We start from the raw sequence: 21,120 nt of genomic DNA, 5'->3' as shown, positions 1-21,120 counted from the left end.
TTAATTTTGAAGTGTTAGAAAATGGTATTAATTGGAACTTGTCTATTCCCCGAAGACTTATATGCATGCAACGAATTTACTGTTACTGTGACATCTTAGTTCAATAACGGAATATTATATGTAAGTCTCTATCACTTAACATTACATTATTAAATCATGATGTTACATGATGGTGAACCTATGCTTACTCACCTCTTTCTCAGCCGATCACTTTGCCAGCAAGCTATCAAGCTATACTAGCTAGGAATATTCCACAATTCTTCCTTGTAAACCAGAATAGATTCATGAATAACTCAAATAACCACGATGAACTCGTTGACAACAATTAAAACACACGATTTTAAAACAGGCAAACAACAAAATATATGAAAAAAAAATGATGTCAAACCATAAGACGTATGTTGTGGTCATTGATTTGGTACGCCTTTGCAGTATAATGACGTATTACACAATAAACGCGGGATGAAATATTAAGCCTTGAGAGCTAATTAACTTGTATGATTGCATTTGCATTAAGTCATTAACACAAGTTTAATTTTTTGATTAATAATAATAATAAGCTGTCCATGTACGCAGACGTTCTTAGAGCTAAAGTTATAGTTCGAAAGGACACGTCGCAACATAACGTTTAGACGACCTCTATTGCTTCGTTGTGTTATAACATTTCATTAATGGCCTATTTCCTTTGCTTCCCCTCACAGCATGCCTAAATTTCTTCATGTCGGCTCACTTGTGGTCGCACATTGGATTCGCACCACCGGGGCACCGTTAAGGTCAAAGGGGATGAAGGGTAATGAATTGTCATTGCTGCCCTTTGACTTTTATGGGTGTGTGGCATTCACAATGTGATCACAACCAGAGATGTACGTGAAAAAGAAATGCTAGAGCATAGATTGATCATATCACAACTGTGGGAGCAAGTTGAATTGACGAAATTTACACACAATGAAAAGCAGCAAACTGAGTAAGACTAACACCGGTGTTATTTTAGTCAAAGAGTTTCTGATGGCTAACTCAAAAAGAGTGTAAGAAGTAATTATAAGAGGGTTGTGCGAATTCTTGATTACTAGAATAAAATGATTGACCTTGGCTATTTATAGAGGACTAAGGAGTTAACTCTAGCGTCTAGTTTTGTTGAACCTGTTACAGAGTGTTACATAGTCTGCATATCGATGAATGAATATTCTTATGAGATTCCTAGAATATGCTCGAAGAATCTTGCGATGTTAAGAGATTGACAGGCAAGCCCATTATGTATCAGGGTAAGAACAGGTCGCATGACGATCGACTTACACCGTTTGCAATGAATTGGGCTCAGGACCAACCCGTCAGGGGTTGATTAACTGTCTAGATATGTCGTCAAGGGCTGAGTAGTCATATATGATAAGTTGTACGTACGTGCGGCATGTTTCCATTATCAAAATATTGTACAGTTCCATAATAACCTTGAACCGCACTAACTTGAACGAAAAACTTTTGTTTGTGACCGTAACACAACTGCATATAAGCAACAAGACTTTAGGGTATAGTTATGCGGCATATATATATAGATTCACTGGTTACAGTTCAATTCTGAATAACACACCGATCATCTGTCACATTAATATTAAGTACGATCAAATACAAAAATACGTAAGTACATTGCCTAATGCATGCATTTAATTTTGCATGCAACGTGTTCCTTCAAAATGAAGAGTGCGCTTGGAATGTGGATGGTTTGAGTGCCCAAATCATTGAAGTTTTTAAGAAGTAATACTAATATACTATGCCCTAGAGCCTAGAATTCGACCACACTCTTTGGATCACATAACCACAAGCTTTTTCCACCTTTCCCGCGTCAACCCCTCCCTGGCTAGCTACTATAAACCCTAAGTCTTCCAACCCACCATCAAATCAAACAAAACTCAGAAACTACAATTCCCCCCCCCCCCCCCCCAACCCCAAATCTCTCTCTCACCCACACAACCACAAACACACAAACCAAAAACACACAAACACAAAGAAAGAGACAAAGCCATGGGGGTCATCAAGATAATATTGGTCATAGCAACAACCATGGCTTTGTCTATCACTCTCATGACCGTGAAAAGGGTCGGTTATGGAGAAGCAGAACAAGAAGGAAAGACCCCTTTCACCGACTCGTGGAAAGAGCAACCGGAGGTCGATGAAAACACCTTGCTACTACCTTCCAAGAGGGTGAGTCGTTTCCTAGCTGAAAATGATCTGGTTGACAGAAACCCTAGAGCAGCTGACCATTGCCACAAAGACAATGAGGTATGTGCCTACACGCCGCCAGGATATAAGAACTCGACGTGTTGCAACAACAAGTGCCTGGACTTGTCCGAGGACAAGAACAACTGTGGTGCATGCAGGAAGAAGTGCAAGTACACTGAATCGTGCTGTAGAGGAGAGTGTGTGAACACGAATTATGACAAGAGGCATTGTGGCCAGTGCAACAGTCCCTGCAAGTTTGGGCAGTACTGTGTATATGGTCTTTGCAATTATGCGTGATTAAGGTGATCCATTAGTACTCCTGAGGTTCGTAATTTGATTTGATTATGCAATAAAAATCACAATAAAAAAAAAAGAATTGGTGGTTCTCAATTAATTATATACATTTATATATACATAGTTTTTTTTTTTTTTTTCAATTATACCGTCCTCGAATACTTTCTCTGAATGTAATGATCGATGTCATAACTTTATCTAAGAACTTATTTTACGAGCTCAGACTTTAAATCAATAGTTTTTATATTATATAGTTACACATTTTTTGTTTTTAGAGATGTATTGCTAATTACAGTCAACATATGGAGACAACTGTAAAGTTTGCTTCTTGAATATAATATGGATTGTTATAATATGGAATCCCTTTGGTGTCCATGCATATGGTTTTGTTATTTCCTTTCTATACAACATATTTTCAGCTAATAGGTGATTTAATTTTAGTGTTTACGTATATAATTTCGAAAGTAATTTACCCCGCCCACATCCCTAACCAATGTCTTAAAACTGAGGCACCTTTCAATTTTTTTTTTTTTTAACAAACGATAGTATGAACACTAAGGGGTTGGGACAGTTGGTTAAGCTTTACAATGAGCCTGGTTCAACTTCGTCTTCAGCAAGAATCGAACCAAAAATCTATCACTTACAAATACTAAGTGGCGAGGCACCTTTTATTTAAATCTCTATAGTTTTCTATTAGTTTTTGAGGTTCTATGCTCCTTTCTTATTGTCTTAACCTAGCTTATATTTAAAAAAAAAAATTCAACTAATAAGAGGGATCCAAGTAGGGAGAAAATCTTTTCAATCCCAAATTTTTTGTTTTTATCAAAATTGCATCCAATTTTCATAACTGCCAACTTACTTAACCAATCTTTGGAGTAGCAAAGACTCTATTATCTTTGAAATAATAAATTTTTTTATAGATATTTATGTAAAAACATCCGCATAAGCAGCATATACTATGATGCATTAATTCAGATCAGAAGCAATAAAAAGTGGCGCCCAGTCAAAAGTCTCCCTCTATTCATGCGCTAATCTTTATCAGGCCATTTGTTTGTTGAGAGATTATATTCACACACCTCAAAATACTTCTTCCACATCTTTTTAATTTTTTAATATTTTCTACACATCACTAACACTTGATAAAAAAATATTATAAAATTAAAAAAGTGTGAGAGAAGTAATTTAAGATGTGTGAATATAATCCCCCTTGTTTGTTAAGTGATAACTTGATAAGCAAACAAAACAAGCAAGATACAGCTTTAATATCACTTGGTATTCACATAAAGTACGTATGTACCCTCATTGAAGCAAACGACCATAACATTTTCCCAGAAAGGTCGCTTATAAGGCACGTGGTTTCCGATCTCTTCCTCCCAAAATGGTGCTTCAATTGGGTTGTTAATGGGTAATTTGATTTCACTTCACATCATCATCATCACTATCAATCTTACCTTTATAATATGATCATATCAAATTAAAATAGTCTTAACAGGTGCCTATGAACAACCCAATAAGTTGATTTGTCACTTTTGCTAAATTTCTAAGATTTGAAATTCTGAAATACTGAAAGAGATATACGTGGGAATTCTGAAATTTAGGACTGAAATTCATTTTTGAATTTCAAACTTTAGAGAAATTTATCTGATAAAACTTCAAAATCACGAGCAATGTAGTATAATTATATCTTTTTCTCCTACAAGAAAAATTGTTATATTTTTTGTACTACACCGGGATATACATCCAGCCAATTGAGGGTTGTTTAATATCCTAGCATTATGTTGAAAACTAATTGGGCAAAAGACACACACAATAACTGAATAACATGACAATCTTTGGAGGATTCTAGTGTTAGGCCCTTGCTTTTGCCGTTAAGAACATGTATACAACACAACTAAAATTTCCAATAAAAAAAGTAATTCAAAATTAATCTCCTGTGCTTTGCGCTTGGAATTGCATACAATTTTATGAATTTGAATTAAACATACAAGAAAAAAAGGAAATCAAATATAATAAATATTGACTATGCGCCAAACGCACAAAACACTAGTACAAAAACACATTTGCGCGATGAACTTGCTCGACGGAGCAAATTACGTTCCGGAAGGGCAACATTGACAATTAAGCGTCACATAAGGACATTTTGCGCAATGACGCAGTCCGTTGTGCAAAACCGTTTTGCTCCATGAGACTTTGAGTGACGAAGCATTCCATCGCACAAAACGGTTTAGTGCAACAAAGTTGTACCTTCGTCACACAATGTTGGGAAAAAAGCAGTAAAACCCTTGGTTTGGCGCCAAAAAATTGCGTGACAGACCAACCGTGTCGTGCAAATGGCCTTGGCGCGACGTTTTCGTTCACCGTTGTGCTAATACTGTTTGTGCGACACAAATGGTTCGTCGTGCAATTTTCTAGCGCCAAACCAAGGGTTTTACCACTTTTTTCCCTACATTGCGCAACGAAGGTGCACCTTCATTGCGCTAAACAGTTTTGCGTGATACAATAGAGTCAACTTCAATTGACCTTGGTGATATGCTGCAATACAATGCATCGGAAGAGACAAACGAAGATAAGGAAGAATGGGAATCCGAAAATGATAGTAGTGAGGATAGCAATCATGATTATTGTAGTTTGGATTAGGATTAATATAAACTTGTAAAATTGAATGGTATACATACTTATTAAGTAACTTTTAATTTATTTATTTTGTACGTATAACACTTAAGAAATTGAATGGTACATATATTTATTAAGTAGCTTGAAATTTATTATTGTAGTTCGGATCGGGTTCTTGTTAGAAAAATATATTATTGTGCCAGAAAATTGCAGTAAAATCTTAGTTTGGCACTAGAAAATTGTGCGACGGAGTAACTGCATTGTGCAAAGGGTTTTTGCGCAAAGGACAAGTGTCTCGCGCAAACACCCTTTGCGCGACGTTATAAATCTCTGTTGCGCAAAGAGCCTTTGTGCGACGTGGTTGTTCCGTCGCGCAATTTTTTGGAAAAAAACGCAGTAATGTTTCGTGCCAAAAAATATATGCAACACTGTCTAAACAATAGATTTAACAAACACTTGGAGTTTATTTATACTTTCATTAAGTATAACATAAGATTTATCCACTAGTGTAAATATTTTAAATTGAAGATTGAGTTTATTCATTGTATTCATATAGGGTCAAGGAGTGTAGTTGTAAAAAATCATCAAAATTGGAGTTAAAATAACTGTTAAATCGTGATTTTTCGTTATAGCCGTCGAAACATTTTGTCCCATTACTTGATCTCTAAATGTTTGTTTTTTGCGATTTTTGGCATATTTGATCTCAAAGTATATACAAACAAGTTTGATAGTTGGATCGTTGAAACTAAATTTGTAAAATGCGTATCACATCCAAACAATAGATTCAACAAACACTTAAACTTTCATTAAGTATAACATAAGATTTTGTGGTATCCACTAGTGTAAATATTTTAAATTGAAGATCAAGTTTATTCATTGTATTCATATAAGGTCAAGGAGTGTAATTGTAAAAAATCATCAAAATTGGAGTTAAAATAACCGTTAAATCGTGATTTTTTGTTTGTAACCGTTAAAAAGTTTTGTCCCGTTACTTAATCTTTGAATGTTTTTTTTGTTTTGCGATTTTTGGTGTATGAGATCTTGAAGTATATACAAACGAATTTGATGGTTAGATCGTTGAAACTAGTTTCGTAGAATGCGTATCCTATCAAAACAATAGATTTAACAAACACTTAGGAGTTTATTTATACTTTCATTAAGTATAATATAAGATTTGTGGTATCCACTGGTGTAAATATTTTAAGTTGAAGATCGGGTCTATTCATTGTATTCATATAGGATCAAGGAGTGTAGCTGTAAAAAATCATCAAAATTGGAGTTAAAATAACCGTTAAATCGTAATTTTTCGTTTATAACCGTTGACATTTTTTGTCCCATTACTTGATCTCTGAATGTTTTTTTTTTTACGATTTTTTTGCATATGCGATCTTGAAGTATATAGAAACAAGTTTGATGGTTGGATCGTTGAAACTAGTTTCGTAGAATGCGTATCCTATCAAGTTGAATGATATATATATATATATATATATATATATATATATATATATATATATATATATTAAATAGCTTTAAATTTATCATTGTAGTTCGGATCGGGTTTTGTTAGAAAAATATATTATTGTGAGTTTATGTAAAAAAAACAAAAAAATATTGAAGGGAGTACAAATTTTCAATAAATTTTATAATAATATTTTTTTTCAAATTTAACTTGTGCAATGCCACAATGGAATCCTTGCGCAAAAACCAATAACGCGAAGTCATAATGTATACATGCGTCGCGCAATTGTTAAAATCTTTACGGTGCAATTGAAAAAAATAGGCCATTTTTTTTTAATTTTCCCAAATTACTCTTTTTAATTGGACGAAATATGGGTGCGATTGGAAAAGAGTCCAGATCCTGCCCACCTATCTGCCACTCCGTCCCTCTCTTCCCTCTCGCTCATCTCGCTCTTCTCTCCCACTCCGTTAGACGAAGACAAAGACGAAGGAAGACAGCAGCCACTACCCACCCATCAGCTCCTCGCCGTTTCCTTAATTCCGAAGGTCCCTTCACATCTCTCTCTCTCTCTCTCTCTCAATGTTTTGCTTTTTGCTTTAATCGTTCAACATATGATAATTAGGGTTTTATTTGGTGAGTGTTGCAGGAATTTTTGTTAATTTAAGTGTAATTTAAGTTTATGTGCAAATATTAGATCTAAATATAATCAGTAAGCTAAAATCATTCGATTCTTTGTACTTGTATGCTGTCGAACATTGCAGCTTAGCGGGCAATCATGCCTTGGGTTGATATTTTTCAAATTCTGATGTACCTTGTGTAATTAGATTTCAATTAGAAAAACACTTGGGGTGGTTTTGGTAATTTGAGTGAGTTGGGATTTGGTAAAGTTGGCTGGGATTTGGTAATTTGAGTGAGTTGGGGTGGTTTTGGAGGGCTTCTGGGATGGTCCAGACTTCAATTTTAGTTTGTGTAATTAGATTTCAATTAGAAAAACACTTGGTACGTCAAAATCGGAATTCAGATTTCAATTGTATTGCTCAGTTTGCGATTTGTTTCCCAAAAGCGAAAATGGACATGGTCATGGAGTTAAACCCCAATTCTTTTGAATGAGTTATATGAGCACTCAAAACCTAAGTTTCTAACTAGGTTTCACAGCTTTAGTTAATGCTCCCAATAAACCAAACTATTCAGCAGATGTGTTGTTAGGTGATTGCTCCCATAGTTATGCTCCATGAATAGTTGTATAAAATCACTTGATTAGGCATTTGATAAGACGAATAGACACATAGTTGTATACAAACGATAACACAAAATGTCGTATGTTTTACTAGTTATGGTTAAGCCCTGATTAAAGACTAAATATAGTAAAGCATGGAGCCCCAGCATGGACACTAGTTATCTCATGTTTTGGACCCTTGTTGCACATGTAGTCAAGCTTCAAATTAATGATTTTGTTGCTACTAAAATTTAGGGTTCTTGTTCTGCACCTGAAATGTCATGGTGATGTTATCTTCTCTGCAGATATTATGAATTTAGGGTTCAAATCATGTTTGGACCCTTGTTGATTTTATGAATTTCTGGAAATAGGTTGCTGTAAAATTCACGGGGCTGCTAATTGATTAGTTTCAAATGCAAGAAAGGATATGATATTACTTTGGCTGCTAATTGATTAGTTTCAACTGCAAGAAAGGATTAGCTTTGAAACTGAGCTATGCATGCACCTGGTGAACTAGCTTTCATTTTCAGTTTCACCCTCTGTGATTTGAGCACACAGAAGATGAAATATGGTCCTCCTCTTTTGGTCTAGTAAACAATATGGTTGTAGCTAAAACTAGTAATTTAATTGGTCATTTCCTTCTGAACGGTGGAAAGTGATTTCAGCATACTTCTTACTTTCTATTAGGATTGTTAATGGGTACTCATTTAGTTAAATAGAGGACCATTTAAGTATAGATATGTGTTATCTGTGGTGACGTTTGTGCTTGTGACGATGATGATAGATTATGGAGTATCCATGGGCACCCATTGACCATCCCTACTTTCTATATATGTACTTTGTTTATTTGTCCATCTTTTGATAATTAAAAGAGAATCAGAAAACAAAAAATAACACATATGTGCAAAAAAAATGTGTGCAAAAAGCATTTCTTTACATGATCTCTCATGATCTCTGATGAATAATGTTTTTGGTAATTTTTTATGTTGCAGAACTTACAAAAAGAAAGAGTAAAGTTTAACTAGGCAATTGAATTAACTTCAAACATGATATGAGCTCTTTGGATGAAAAGGTGCTCAGCACCCTTATAGATTGTGGGAGGAAACATGTTTGTAGTCTTACTGACTGTACTGAAGATACACCCTTAATTGATGAGCATTACTTTGTTTTTTTTTTTTTTTGAACATAGGATTACATATTTAGTTTACTTAATTTCTACATGTATGGTGGCATTTTCTATTTACTTAGCTTGCAAATACTCATTAATGTTATAAAAATAAAAATTGTTATGCACATGTTAAATTGTGTGTAGAAACTACTCCTTTTACCGCTGAATCAGGAAGGAAGAAGTGGTTGTAGCTTTGAAAAAGATGAAGCATAGAAAAGCAGTGGGCCCAGATGATATACCGATCGAAGTGTGGAAGGTTTTGAGAGAGACGGGTATAGCATAACTCACTGACATTTTCAATAGGATTTTGAAAACGAAGAAGATGCCAAATGAATGGCGAAAGAGCACTTTGGTGCCTATCTACAAGAATAAGGGCGACGTACAAAATTGCATAAACTATAGGGGTATTAAGCTAATGAGTCATACAATGAAGCTTTGGGATAGAGTCATTGAGCATAGATTAAGGCAAGAGACACGAGTTTCGGACAACCAATTCGGGTTCATGCCAGGGCGCTCAACCATGGAGGCAATCTATCTCTTACGAATATTGATGGAAAGATATAGAGATAGGAAAAATGATTTACACATGGTCTTTATATATTTGGAAAAAGTGTATGATAGGGTCCTAAGAGACATTCTTTGGAGGATTTTAGAGAAGAAAGGAGTACGAATAACATATATCCAAGCTATAAAGGATATGTATGATGGAGCAAAGACTAACGTAAGAACTCATGAAGGACAAACCGAAAACTTCCCCATAACTGTAGGGTTACATCAAGGCTCATCCGTAAGTTCTTACCTTTTTGCATTGGTAATGGATGAGTTAACAGGACATATTTAAGATGATATTCCTTGGTGTATGCTTTTCGTAGACGATTTAGTGTTGATAGATGAAACTCAGGAAGGGGTAAATGCGAAGCTTAACCTTTGGAGAGAAGTGTTGGAATCTAAAGGTCTTCGCCTAAGCCGATCAAAGACAGAATATATGGAGTGCAAGTTCAGTGCAAATGGAGGCCAAAATGAGTTAGGAGTGAGGATCGGAGATCAGGAAATACCAAAGAGCGACCGCTTTTGCTACCTAGGATCTATCTTGCAAAAGAACGGAGAATTAGATGGAGACTTCAACCATAGAATACAAGCTGGATGGATGTGGTGGAAAAGTGCATCCGGTGTATTTTGTGACAGCTGTATGCCACTGAAGTTCAAGGGAAAATTTTATAGGATGGCAATAAGGTCGGCGATGCTGTATGACACATAATGTTGGGCGGTGAAGCATCAACACGTACATAAAATGGGTGTAACAGAGATGAGGATGCTTCGTTGGATGTGTGGGCACACGAGAAAGGATAAGATTAGGAATGAGGATATCCAATGTAAAGTAGGAGTAGCTGAAATTGAAGGAAAGATGAGAGAAAACCGGTTACGGTGGTTTGGACATGTGCAAAGAAGGCCTACTGACGCTTCGGTTTGAATATGTGACTACGGGACAGAGGTTCAGGGCTGAGGGGGTAGAGGAAGACCTAGGAAAACTTTGGAAGAGACCCTAAGAAAAGACTTAGAGTACTTGAATCTAACGGAGGACATGACACATAATCGAGCGCAATGGCGTTCTAGAATTCATATAGCCGACCCCACTTGGTGGGAAAAGGTTTTGTTTTTGTTGTTGTTGTTGTTGTTGTTGTTGCATGTTAAATTGTAATTTATCTACAAAATAAATGACTCATGATTAGCGCTAAGAACATTTCTTTGATTTTTTATTTGATATGCATTTGCCCAAATTGCTCTTAATTTTTCGTTTATTTTGTTTTGTGCTAGCGTTTAATTGTTTAAGCCTCGGGGAGACTTTTGTAGTTGCTTTGGGATTAGATTACATTCGGTTGAGTCACAGATTCACTTCATAATTCTAATATTGGTAATTCTACAGACACCCAAAAGTTCTCTCCAAACACCAACTATTGACTAGAAGTTGATAGCTTTGTTGATGTGTATGAGCAAGGCACTTAATTAATTGGCTCGATTATTGGTCCTTGCTCATTATTGAAACACATGAATGCTACTGCATATGTGCTTTGAGCCATCTGCTCCGTATATTTTGAACAATGAGTACATCACATATATAAATCAAATCCGGATCCTCTTTATGAGCCATTTGCTCCAAAACTACTTTTGAATTAGTATTGTTTCTACCTTTGCAATACTGCTTTATATATATGTGAACAAATGCAAGAAAGGATATGATATTACTTCGGCTACTAATTGATTAGTTTCAAATGCAAGAAATGATTAGTTTCTAATGTTATATTTTTATGGTTCAAAAATTGTATAGATGTCACAGTTGATCACTTGTCGTCGGGGTGTTACCAATGCGCCTCCCGCATTTTCAGCACCTACTGCTTCAGCCATGAGTGCTCGATTGATTGGGGAGCCTACACCTCTTACTGAGGCTACTCCTAAGGTGTCCCAAGTGCCCGCATCATCGGCATCATCAGTGTTGGTTTAGCAGCTTAGTGCACGGCGGCCTCACCGGCGCCGTCGCCATCCGAAGCCTTCTGATCACACTTCTTGGGCATCCACAGTCGAGGGTAGAGGCTCCCAGCCAAGTACCTCACCACGTTGTATTTTTTTTCATTTTAAAACTATTATTTTTATGATTGTGAAAATTTGATGCATTGTGAAAATGTGTTGTGGGTGTGAATTACAGTTATTTGACTGTTTATAGGTTTTGCGAAATGATATACTATTAGGGGAGGTTTTGTCGAATTTTTTGTAGAAATTTAAGATTAGGGTTTTCACCATTTAAGTTATTTTGGGTAGCTAAAAAAAACACCAAGGGGCCTAATTGAATGCTGAAGCCGACACACAATGTATGTCTATCTAACGAATTGATCAAGATTGCGTATGACTCACGACATCGTAGAGCGCCTACCTCACAGGAGCATATAGCAGCATTGTTACCAGCTATGGTTTTGTTATTCAGTGGCATTGTCCTATGCAGTGGGAGTCTTGGGCAGAAATTCCGGAGAGGACGAAGAAACCGGTGCGGGATGCGTTGTCGGTTAGTATATTAATTTTTAGCCTTTATAATTTTTTTTTAATTTTGTTTACAAATATTATAAAACAAAGTATATTATCTTAATATTATTAAATTTCTTAATTTTATTTTACTATTTTCATATTTGTAGGTCATTTATAATCTTGAGAACATATCCCCCGAGGTTGCATCCTACTTAGAGAACTTAGCAACTTGGTACAAACATTGGAAGTGTGACTCCACGCGCATTTTAAGAAATGGGATGATCCGGAGATTGCTCGCCTAGAGGGTTGCCCAATTGAGTTGTTGGAGCGGCTTAAGGATTGGGAGTGGCTCTGCAAACATTTAAAAGACACAAAATTTGTGGTATGTACATAATATTTTAATAATAATTTATTACTGTTTTAGATAATTTTTTAAGCTTTTTTTAATAATTTCTTTCAAATAGTCGCACTAACATGTATATTGTGTGTTTAGCAAAATAAATTTGTTGCTGCCAAGAAAGCTCGAGAGTCAGACACTTCTCCACCATTTTGGTTTGATGCCCTTCTCGTATAGGGTTGAGGCGCGACGTCAGGTAAAAGTATATTAATTTTTAAATTTTATATTATTTAAATTGTGTTATTGATTTATAAAATTTTCTTAATGTTTTTTTTCTTCAGGAGGGTTCTAAGTTCCCAAAGCTCGACATGTTCAAGGACGTTTATGTTCGACCCGACGATGAGACCACTGAGCAGCTCCATGTAAGTATATGTAATCGTTATTATTCTTATATTTATGAATCGTTCAAATATTAATTACATTTTTTTATTAAATATTAAATGTTTTTTCTTTATTATTACAGGCTGCTATGGTGGAGAAGGTCATTGTTGTTCTCCAAGAAGCAGCATCGCAGCATCCCTTGGAGACCCTGATCGAGAACGTCACTGTACCCGAGGATGCAGGTTTTCAGATCCTCACTGAGATCCTGGATCAGAAGGTCGGTCATCGTCATGGTAAGGTTGTTTAGGGCATGGGGAAGGCGCAGGTTCGTGAGACGGGTGCCTCATTTTCTAGACCAATCACATGATAGGTCATCGTCCTAACGGAGGATGTGGAAACCTTAAAAGGTAAGATTGCGGTCCAGAAAGCAGCTTGGGATGCTCGGGAAGCCCAGATTAGAGCCCAGTTTTCGGCCCAAGACGAGAAAATGAGCATGATCTTACGCGTCTTACAGATGTCCAGCCTCTAAATCGCGATGCCAGCACCTGTTCTTGCTCCACCTTTGAAGTGGCTGGGAGGTCGAAGGTGGAGCAAGATCAGGTGCTGGCATCGAGATTTGGAGGCCGGACATCTGTAAGGCTTGTAAGATCATGCTCATCTTCTCGTCCTGGGCTGAAAACTGGGCTTCCCGAGCATCTCGAGCTACTTCCTGGGCCGCAATCTTACATTTTAGGGTTTCCACTTCCTTTGTTAGGGCAATGACCTGTCATGTGGTCAGTCTAGAAGAGGACGCACCTGTGTCACGAACTCGCTCCTTCCCCATACCCCGAATAACCTTGCCATGACGACAACCGAGCTTCTGATGGTACAATGCAAGTATTGTCATCGTGCAAACCCTGCCCTCACGACCTTTGCACACGACAAAGTTTTTGTTGGGTTAATTTTCAGGTGATGTTTTTTGACTTTGTGCGACGAACTATGCTTCGTCGTGCAAATTGTTATTTGTACTAGTGAAACCCTCCATCTTTGCACCTATTGTTGCAGCCACCACAATGCCTTCTATGGAAAGATGGGTTCACACATTTTCCTTTGCAGCATATCTCATTAATTGTACTTGCACTTCTTCCTACAGTTATCTCGGTCAGTGAACACAATAACACACATCTTGCAACAATGAGTCCATTGGCTTCCCTTAGCACGACATATCTTGGGGAACTTGTTGCAAGTCAATCTCACCTTGCGTTTTTGCAAGATAAAGCGGTCGCTTCCATGTAACATATTTGAAGGTTGTGATTCAGTGAACACAATAACACACTTCTTGCAGCAATGAGTCCCTGGGCTTCCCCTAACATGACATATCCTGGGGAACTTGTTACAAGTCAATCTCACCTGGCGTTTTTGCAAGAGAAAGTGGTCACTTCCACGTAACATACTTGAAGGTTGTGATTCAGTGAACACAATAACACACTTATTGCAACAATGAGTCCCTGGGCTTCCCTTAGCATGACATATCCTTTGGAACTTGTTACAAGTCAATCTCACCCGGCGTTTTTGCAAGAGAAAGCGGTCGCTTCCACGTAACATATTTGAAGGTTGTGATTCAATTTCGTTTAACTGAGAATTCGAAAACTCATCAATGGTTGCATCTTCGTAGTATTGTTGGGATTGTACTTCATTGGATTCAATGCTTAGAATAGGAGACAAGAGGAGGATAGATATGAAGAAACAATGTATAATCAACTTCATGGTGAAAGAAATAATGTGAAGAGCTAGGCTTGCTAGAGAGAGGTTTAATGTTGGAAACTAGAGACCGAATAGAGGCTTAGATGGGAGGAATGTTTGATTAAGGATGACAATGGAGGTGGGTTTATATAGTAAAGCTTACATGCAGATATTTTCCTCTCGAGTATCTTGATCTTAATGGAGTGGTCTACACAGCAATAAATAACTAAATTTGGAGCTAAAGTTAGGTCGTTATTCATCCGACTGTTAAACAATTGGAAGGAAAAACGCGGCTCGAATCTCACATCTCTCACTAATTCTTTGTGTCAAAAAATTTATAGGAGCTCAAACATTACCCCTTTATTTGTTAGAAATAAAGCGAATTCAAACATAATATCTTACTTGTATACATATGAATAAATGAAACATTATCACATTTAGATTCAAAATATGCACTAAAAATTTTCTTTTAGTATTGGGATTCATATGACCTGTGAAACTCCTTATTAAGTTGAGATAAGACTTTTTCGTACAAACGAATTCTGGTCATAATTCTGAAAATATATAATAGCCACTACATGCTCTACTTCTACAATTGTAGACAATGTGCATTTTCCGTGCTCACACTTTGCATTTCTTTTCTGTATGTTCATGAAGATTTGTTTTATATTTGAGTAGCCGAACCGGAACCCCTTATGCCTAATACCCACCAACCCATCCAATGTAGGCCACTCTTAGGTTATGAAAAGTTGATTTAGTTTCATGGGAATAATGCCACATACTACATCCTTAACACAAGCATACAATGAGTAAAGACCCGTAAATTTGCACAAGCTAACTGATGCATCGAATTCTCTCAAATTACAATATATATTTGCTTATTAAATCTTGAGTTTACGATCTAGAATTTAGTACTTTTGGTACACTAATGATAATACACGTGCTATGAGTTGCGAAGAAACTACTATATCAATATGCAATGCGATATATGTCTCAAATAAACACAATAGTTGTCAAAGAGGGTTGATAGAGTTGGTAAGATCGTTTTATTTGCTAGACCAAGGACTTAGGTTCGAGTTGCACAGCGCCTAGTGGAAGATCTATAAAAACAAAAAAAAAATGCTAAGACTCCCTTTGTACGTACTAAAAATGACTTGTAGTATACTCTGTCCCTAGCCTCCTCTCCCCCTAAACTTTTTTCAACAAAAAAAAAAAAAAAAAAAAAAACACAATAGTTATATATATGATACAACATAAAACACTTAATTAAAAAGACAAATTATTATAAACTTAATCAAAGAACAAAAGATGTCAACAAAAATATTTTAAAAATTCTGGGAAGAAAAGCTTTAGCTGCTTAGGGGAATCTTTGAGTGTTGTTGTAAAGCTAGGGCGGCGGAGATAATTTCTTTTCGTCCGTTTGGGTTAAAGAGCTCTTTTATTTGTATTTTGTTATGCATATGCATAACATTAACAACATACATGTTTGCATGGCAAAAGTGCGGACAGCGCCTTAGGCCATTTCCAACCGAGACCGAAAGGGCTAATTATAGCACTGTCCAGAATTATAGTCATGCAAAAAATTATTTTAAATAAACAGTTTCATATCATACTCATATATCATATTCAACCGAAATGGTTAAATATAACCTCCTCACTTAGGTTTTAGTTTATACCTTAAATTATTGGCTAATTCAATTAGTTACTATTGAACTTTTTCAAATCTAGCCGTTAAATTTGAATAAATTATTGCAATTGAGGAGCTAGCCCAAAAAATGAGTTAAGAAGGGGGGCTACGTTTGGCTAGCCTGATGCCCTTTTGACCAAATAAGGGTCTGATAAGCTCCATAGAATTATAGCATAATCATCGGTTGAAGATGATTTTTTAGATAAATCAAATCATTTTTTAGCGCTTGGACTTTCAGTCCTCTCCATTAGAGATGACCTTACATCTTGTGGTTCATACGGTACACCTGACGCTCCTTCTTGTAGTGGTTGGCCACTAGGGGATCACTTGTACTTTGCACAACATCTTCATTAACTTCTCCTTTTTTGGATCTTTAATTTGCCTTCATCTAATGGGCAGCTAGAAAGTACGACGGCACATGGTTTCTAGCTTTAATTTCGGGATTTTCCACAGTACCCTAGCTCATAAATTCAAAACTTTTTTACGTCCATTGTGAACTTAATTTTGGAGTATGATTATCTTCTTCCTATTTACATCTCATTCCCTCCCTTTCTTTCACACTTTGCTTTTTATTTTATTGTCTTTATAAAAATATCAATATAACGTGATTTAACCGTAACTATTTAAGTAGGAAAAAAAGAAAGAGGCGACAGATTAAGAGGGAGAGAATCCTGCTCCTATATTTTACCCGTTGGATGGCACACTATCTTGAGTCTTGACCGGTCTTTCTTTTAAGATGACAAGTCATGAGTCATCTTCAACAATTAGCAACACTTTTCTTTTTGGTAAATTTATGTTGTTTATCATCGTGAATTTGACTGAAAGTGATGAAGAAGCTAATAATTTGGTGTTATTTTATTTTAGGGTTTTTTTTTATGTGTTAGAATTTGTTAGTAGCATAAGAATTATGATTACTTGCTTTTTATGTTTTTGGGTTATTGTTTTCTTGTTCGTTTAGAAGTAGGTGTTTATAAATACACCTTGTAACTAATAACCAAATATAACTAAGTCACGGTGCCATTTGTATATTGGTTATCCATGTTGTAATAACTTGGTAGGAATGAGCTTTGTTAGATATGTAGTTCTTTCTGTTCATAGAATAATAACAATCAATATATATTTTTTAAATTTATTTATGACCCAACGGGACGAGAAAGAATTCTACTAAATTAGATAAAAGAAGTTAATTACACTAGTCAATAAATTTTTTGATTTATTTGTGGTCAGGGAGAGGCTGAAATGCCTATGTGAGTCTTCCCGGCCCTCGGAAATGGTGGATAACCGTGACTTGTCACCAGTTGTCTCATTTTTTGTAAAAAAAGAAGAAGTTATAGATATGTATATATAGTATCTCCAAGACCATATGTAATAGACAAACCCTTTTTATCCAAAGGGAATTCTAGTTTTTGGAAAAAATAGGGACTAGTTGTGGCCCTATGGGGCTCCCTCTACACCGAACCTCAATCATTCAAACCGTCTATTTTTCAAGTTACACTTTATAGATCATCTTTGCAAAATGTTAGTCAAATTGGAAATGCTTTAGACATCTAACTGAGTTCAATGATCTATGAATAAAGACTTAAAAATAGACAATTCGGATCGTTGAAGTTCGATGTATAACGGGCCCCACAACTAGTCCCCATTTTCCCCGTAAGCACGACTATACTTAGACTTATCATGGCCTTTATACGTACCCAGCTAGCTGGTTGAACAAGAACAAGATCAACAAACAAATTTAAATTGTTAAGTTTAAAATGAACAAAATTAACTTCACCCTCAAGAACTCGACCGTAGATGAGAACATTTGTTGAAGCATTAGACAAGCAACAAATTACATATTTTTGTTTTTTTGTTGATGAAAACATATATGACACAACTTTCTGACAGCTAAAATAGAAAAATGGCTGGGTTGCTCATGAAGAAAGCAATTTCTTACATCGAAAGCACCTGGGATATGACCCTAACAAGCAGTAAAAAGAGAATAAAATTAAAAACTATTCTTGACTTTAATCTTACCCAAATTTTACAAATGAATTAAAAAAGAAGAGTGAAAAGCTTTCTCCTCATAAGTACACATCATATATCCTGAAATGTTAAATTTAGGAAACTAGTCAAACATGTTGGGCACTACCAACTCTGTAGTTCTGATCATATTAACGGTTTCCTCCTCACTTCTTTTCCCAATTTCTGAGCAATATTCCAATTGTAGCCCCATCAATCCCATGAACATTACAAACTGCAAGAAACTAGTCACTCTAGGAGCAGAATTCGGGTGGAACATTCACAGCAACACCGAAATTGACATCTTGTTCACCATTAGACCGCCTGCAAAATGGATAGCATGGGGTGTGAACCCAGGTCCCCAAAGGGCAGAGATGGTCGGGACCAGGGCTCTTATAGGCATTTCACAGCCTAATGGAACGTTGGCAGTCAGAAAATACAACATCACCAGTGACACCAAGCTAGGTTGTAGGCTTAAGCCTTCACAAGATTTTGATGATGTTATTGTCAAGAACATGAAAGGTGAAGTGAAGCCTAGGAGGTACATGTCGATATTCGCAATGCTAATTTTGCCACCGGATCAAGCTGCGTACAATATTTTGAAGTTGAACCATGTATGGCAAGTAGGGTTTGAGGCTGATGATGCTCTTATGGAGCCTAAGATGCATTCCACTTCTCTCCAGAATGTGGATAGCACGGAGACTATAAACATGACCACAGGACGCGGTCTTAGCATTGGACATCGCCAGCATCACCTCAGAACTGTACGTAATTAAGATGCCAAACCGTAACATGAAATTCACCTAAGATGAAATTCACATATGGAAGTGATTCTCACCTCTGCGAGAAATTATACTAAATGTGCTATATATTTGTAGCCGAGTTACAATCTATTGGTTATGATTGAGCATGGAATATATGATTATCAACTATTGAAACAAATTATTTAACGGTTGGTGTTATAGCTTAGGGCTTGTCTACTAACATTTTTTTTTTGTACTAAAGATAAAGATAAGATTTATGACATAAATAAGGAACGGAGAGTAATGAAGGGAGGAGTAACCGAAGGATGTTATATGAAAACAAAAATTTGAAAGTGAAAATAATTTTTAGTTTATATTGTGTATCATTTCATACACATTCCTTTCATATTTTTTGTGTGTAAATAATTAATATTCCTTTTTCTCCTTTTACTAATAGGTACATGGGATTCTTAATATTGTGGGGTGGGGAACAATGTTGCCATTGGGAGTGATCATAGCAAGGTACTACAGAAGATACCCTTTTCAATGTCCAAGGTGGTATGTAGTTCATGTCTCCTGCCAGATTGTTGGTTACACTCTTGGCACGGCTGGTTGGACGATTGGACTCTGGCTCGGCCATGCTTCCAGACACTACGGCTTCTCCACTCATCGAATTCTCCCCATTTGCATATTTGCCTTCACTACATTACAAGTATATAACATTCATCTCTCTCCCTCTCTTCCATTATGCCACGAGTCTCACGAAATTGTTATTCGAGTCTTGACATATCACATCTGACGTATCAAGGAAAAACATGCATAAAAATGTTCAGATAATATGATAGTGCGCGCTAAGTAACATAACAATTACAATATGACATGTGTTCAAGGTTAGCAATGAAATTTCTTAGTTTCTTGACATATGTCATCTTTTGACTTTGTTCCACCATTAATCAACATTGTATAACACGACAAGAACATCTCTTTTACAAATATTTTTTTTATAGTAGTCCGACATATTATGTTGGAAGTGTCAACGCAAATAGTGTTTAAGACTGTTCGGATCGTGGAACAATGTTGAGTGACATAACAGTTCACTTACAATATGACATGTCTTACTTAGCGATGAAATTTTTTAATTTCTCGACACATGTCATCTTTTGACCTCGTTCCACCACTAATGAACATTGTAACACGACAAGAACATTTCCCTTGCAAATATTTTGCTATTAGTCTGACATTAAGTTGCAAGTATCAAAGCAAATAATGTGTAAGATTGATCAGATCACATGACAGTACTGAGTGATAGAACAATTCAGTTAAGAGATGACAGTGTTAAAATTAAGTGATATAATTTCTTAACGCTCAATACATATTCCCTATTGATGTTTTTCCGTCACTCATTAACTTTGACAAGAACATTTCTGTTACTAATATTTTCAACATACCCTAGAATTTAGTGTTTCTTTTATAGATGAGTGACATTGTTTCTGTGCATTGCAGATGCTTGCCCTGCGTTTAACGCCAACAAAAACTGATGATGTGATCTCAGTGAACATATTCCAAGGCATTGCGATTTTGAAGCCGAATAAAACCTGGTTGTGGGTTTACGTCGGAGTACTTGGAATGCTTGGTTTGGTTGCAATTGGTTTGGAGATTTTCACTTGGACTAAGTTCATATATAACTTATATCGTCGGAGTACTCAACCTCAAGCATCGTCGGGCGCGGGACAACGCCCAGACACATTACCGGAAGCTGAAGATATTGATAAAATTTACAATTATAACAACTCAAAGCCTAGTATATCCAGCCAAGTCCAGAAACTCATGAATCTCACATGCCTTGTTAGCTAGTTATGTTTTTCCTCTTAATTCCATTTTCCACTTTAGGTTTGCTCTTTTCGGAATTTACAGATAAGGTGGCTTATTAATACATAATATACTTGATTGTTGAGCAAATATCTTATTTTATTTTAGGTTTTTTAGCATTTGACTTGATATGTTATAAGAAATTTCTATGTTAAGTCCATTTGTAATGGTTTTGTTGTTTTTGGATCTAAGTAATTCGTTTTAGGCTTTTAAGGCTATATCCTGTTAAGCATTATGCAGAAAAGAGAACAGAGAGATTGTAGAGGAAGAAGGAAATAGAGAAAACTTAGAGAGAGAAAGAGAATGATTTTTCACTTGTATTTTCTTTAGGGTAAATCGCTAAAATGGTCATTGAGATTCCAAATCGATAAAAGTGGTCCCTGAGATTGTCTATCATCCAT

At 36.2% G+C, this 21,120-nt stretch overlaps 3 protein-coding genes and 1 pseudogene across 3 annotated transcripts; all 4 read left to right on the top strand.

Moving 5' to 3' along the window:
- Positions 1-1,941: 1,941 nt before the first annotated feature.
- On the top strand, positions 1,942-2,866 carry LOC126616789 (stigma-specific STIG1-like protein 1). The gene has a single exon (XM_050284907.1). It carries the CDS (start codon positions 2,017-2,019, stop codon positions 2,509-2,511), a length of 495 nt encoding a protein of 164 aa, XP_050140864.1. The 5' UTR covers positions 1,942-2,016; the 3' UTR covers positions 2,512-2,866.
- A 4,073-nt stretch (positions 2,867-6,939) lies between these two features.
- LOC126617101 (uncharacterized) lies at positions 6,940-11,659 on the top strand (the record flags this gene model as incomplete). The annotated part of the gene is made up of 2 exons (XM_050285160.1): positions 6,940-7,125; positions 11,291-11,659. Coding segments are annotated over 2 exons (360 nt in total), but the record flags the coding sequence as incomplete, so codon positions are not given.
- On the top strand, positions 11,642-14,603 carry LOC126617100 (uncharacterized; annotated as a pseudogene).
- A 3,620-nt stretch (positions 14,604-18,223) lies between these two features.
- LOC126617099 (cytochrome b561 and DOMON domain-containing protein At4g12980-like) lies at positions 18,224-20,704 on the top strand. Its single transcript, XM_050285159.1, has 3 exons — positions 18,224-18,871; positions 19,308-19,562; positions 20,354-20,704. The coding sequence occupies exons 1-3, from the start codon at positions 18,224-18,226 to the stop codon at positions 20,702-20,704; spliced, it is 1,254 nt and encodes a 417-aa protein (XP_050141116.1).
- Positions 20,705-21,120: the final 416 nt, after the last annotated feature.

The sequence above is a fragment of the Malus sylvestris genome, chromosome 3, assembly GCF_916048215.2.
Source record: "Malus sylvestris chromosome 3, drMalSylv7.2, whole genome shotgun sequence".
Lineage (NCBI taxonomy): Eukaryota > Viridiplantae > Streptophyta > Magnoliopsida > Rosales > Rosaceae > Malus > Malus sylvestris.
The sequence above is the reverse complement of the archived record's forward strand: the minus strand, read 5'-3'. Positions and strand labels throughout refer to the sequence as shown.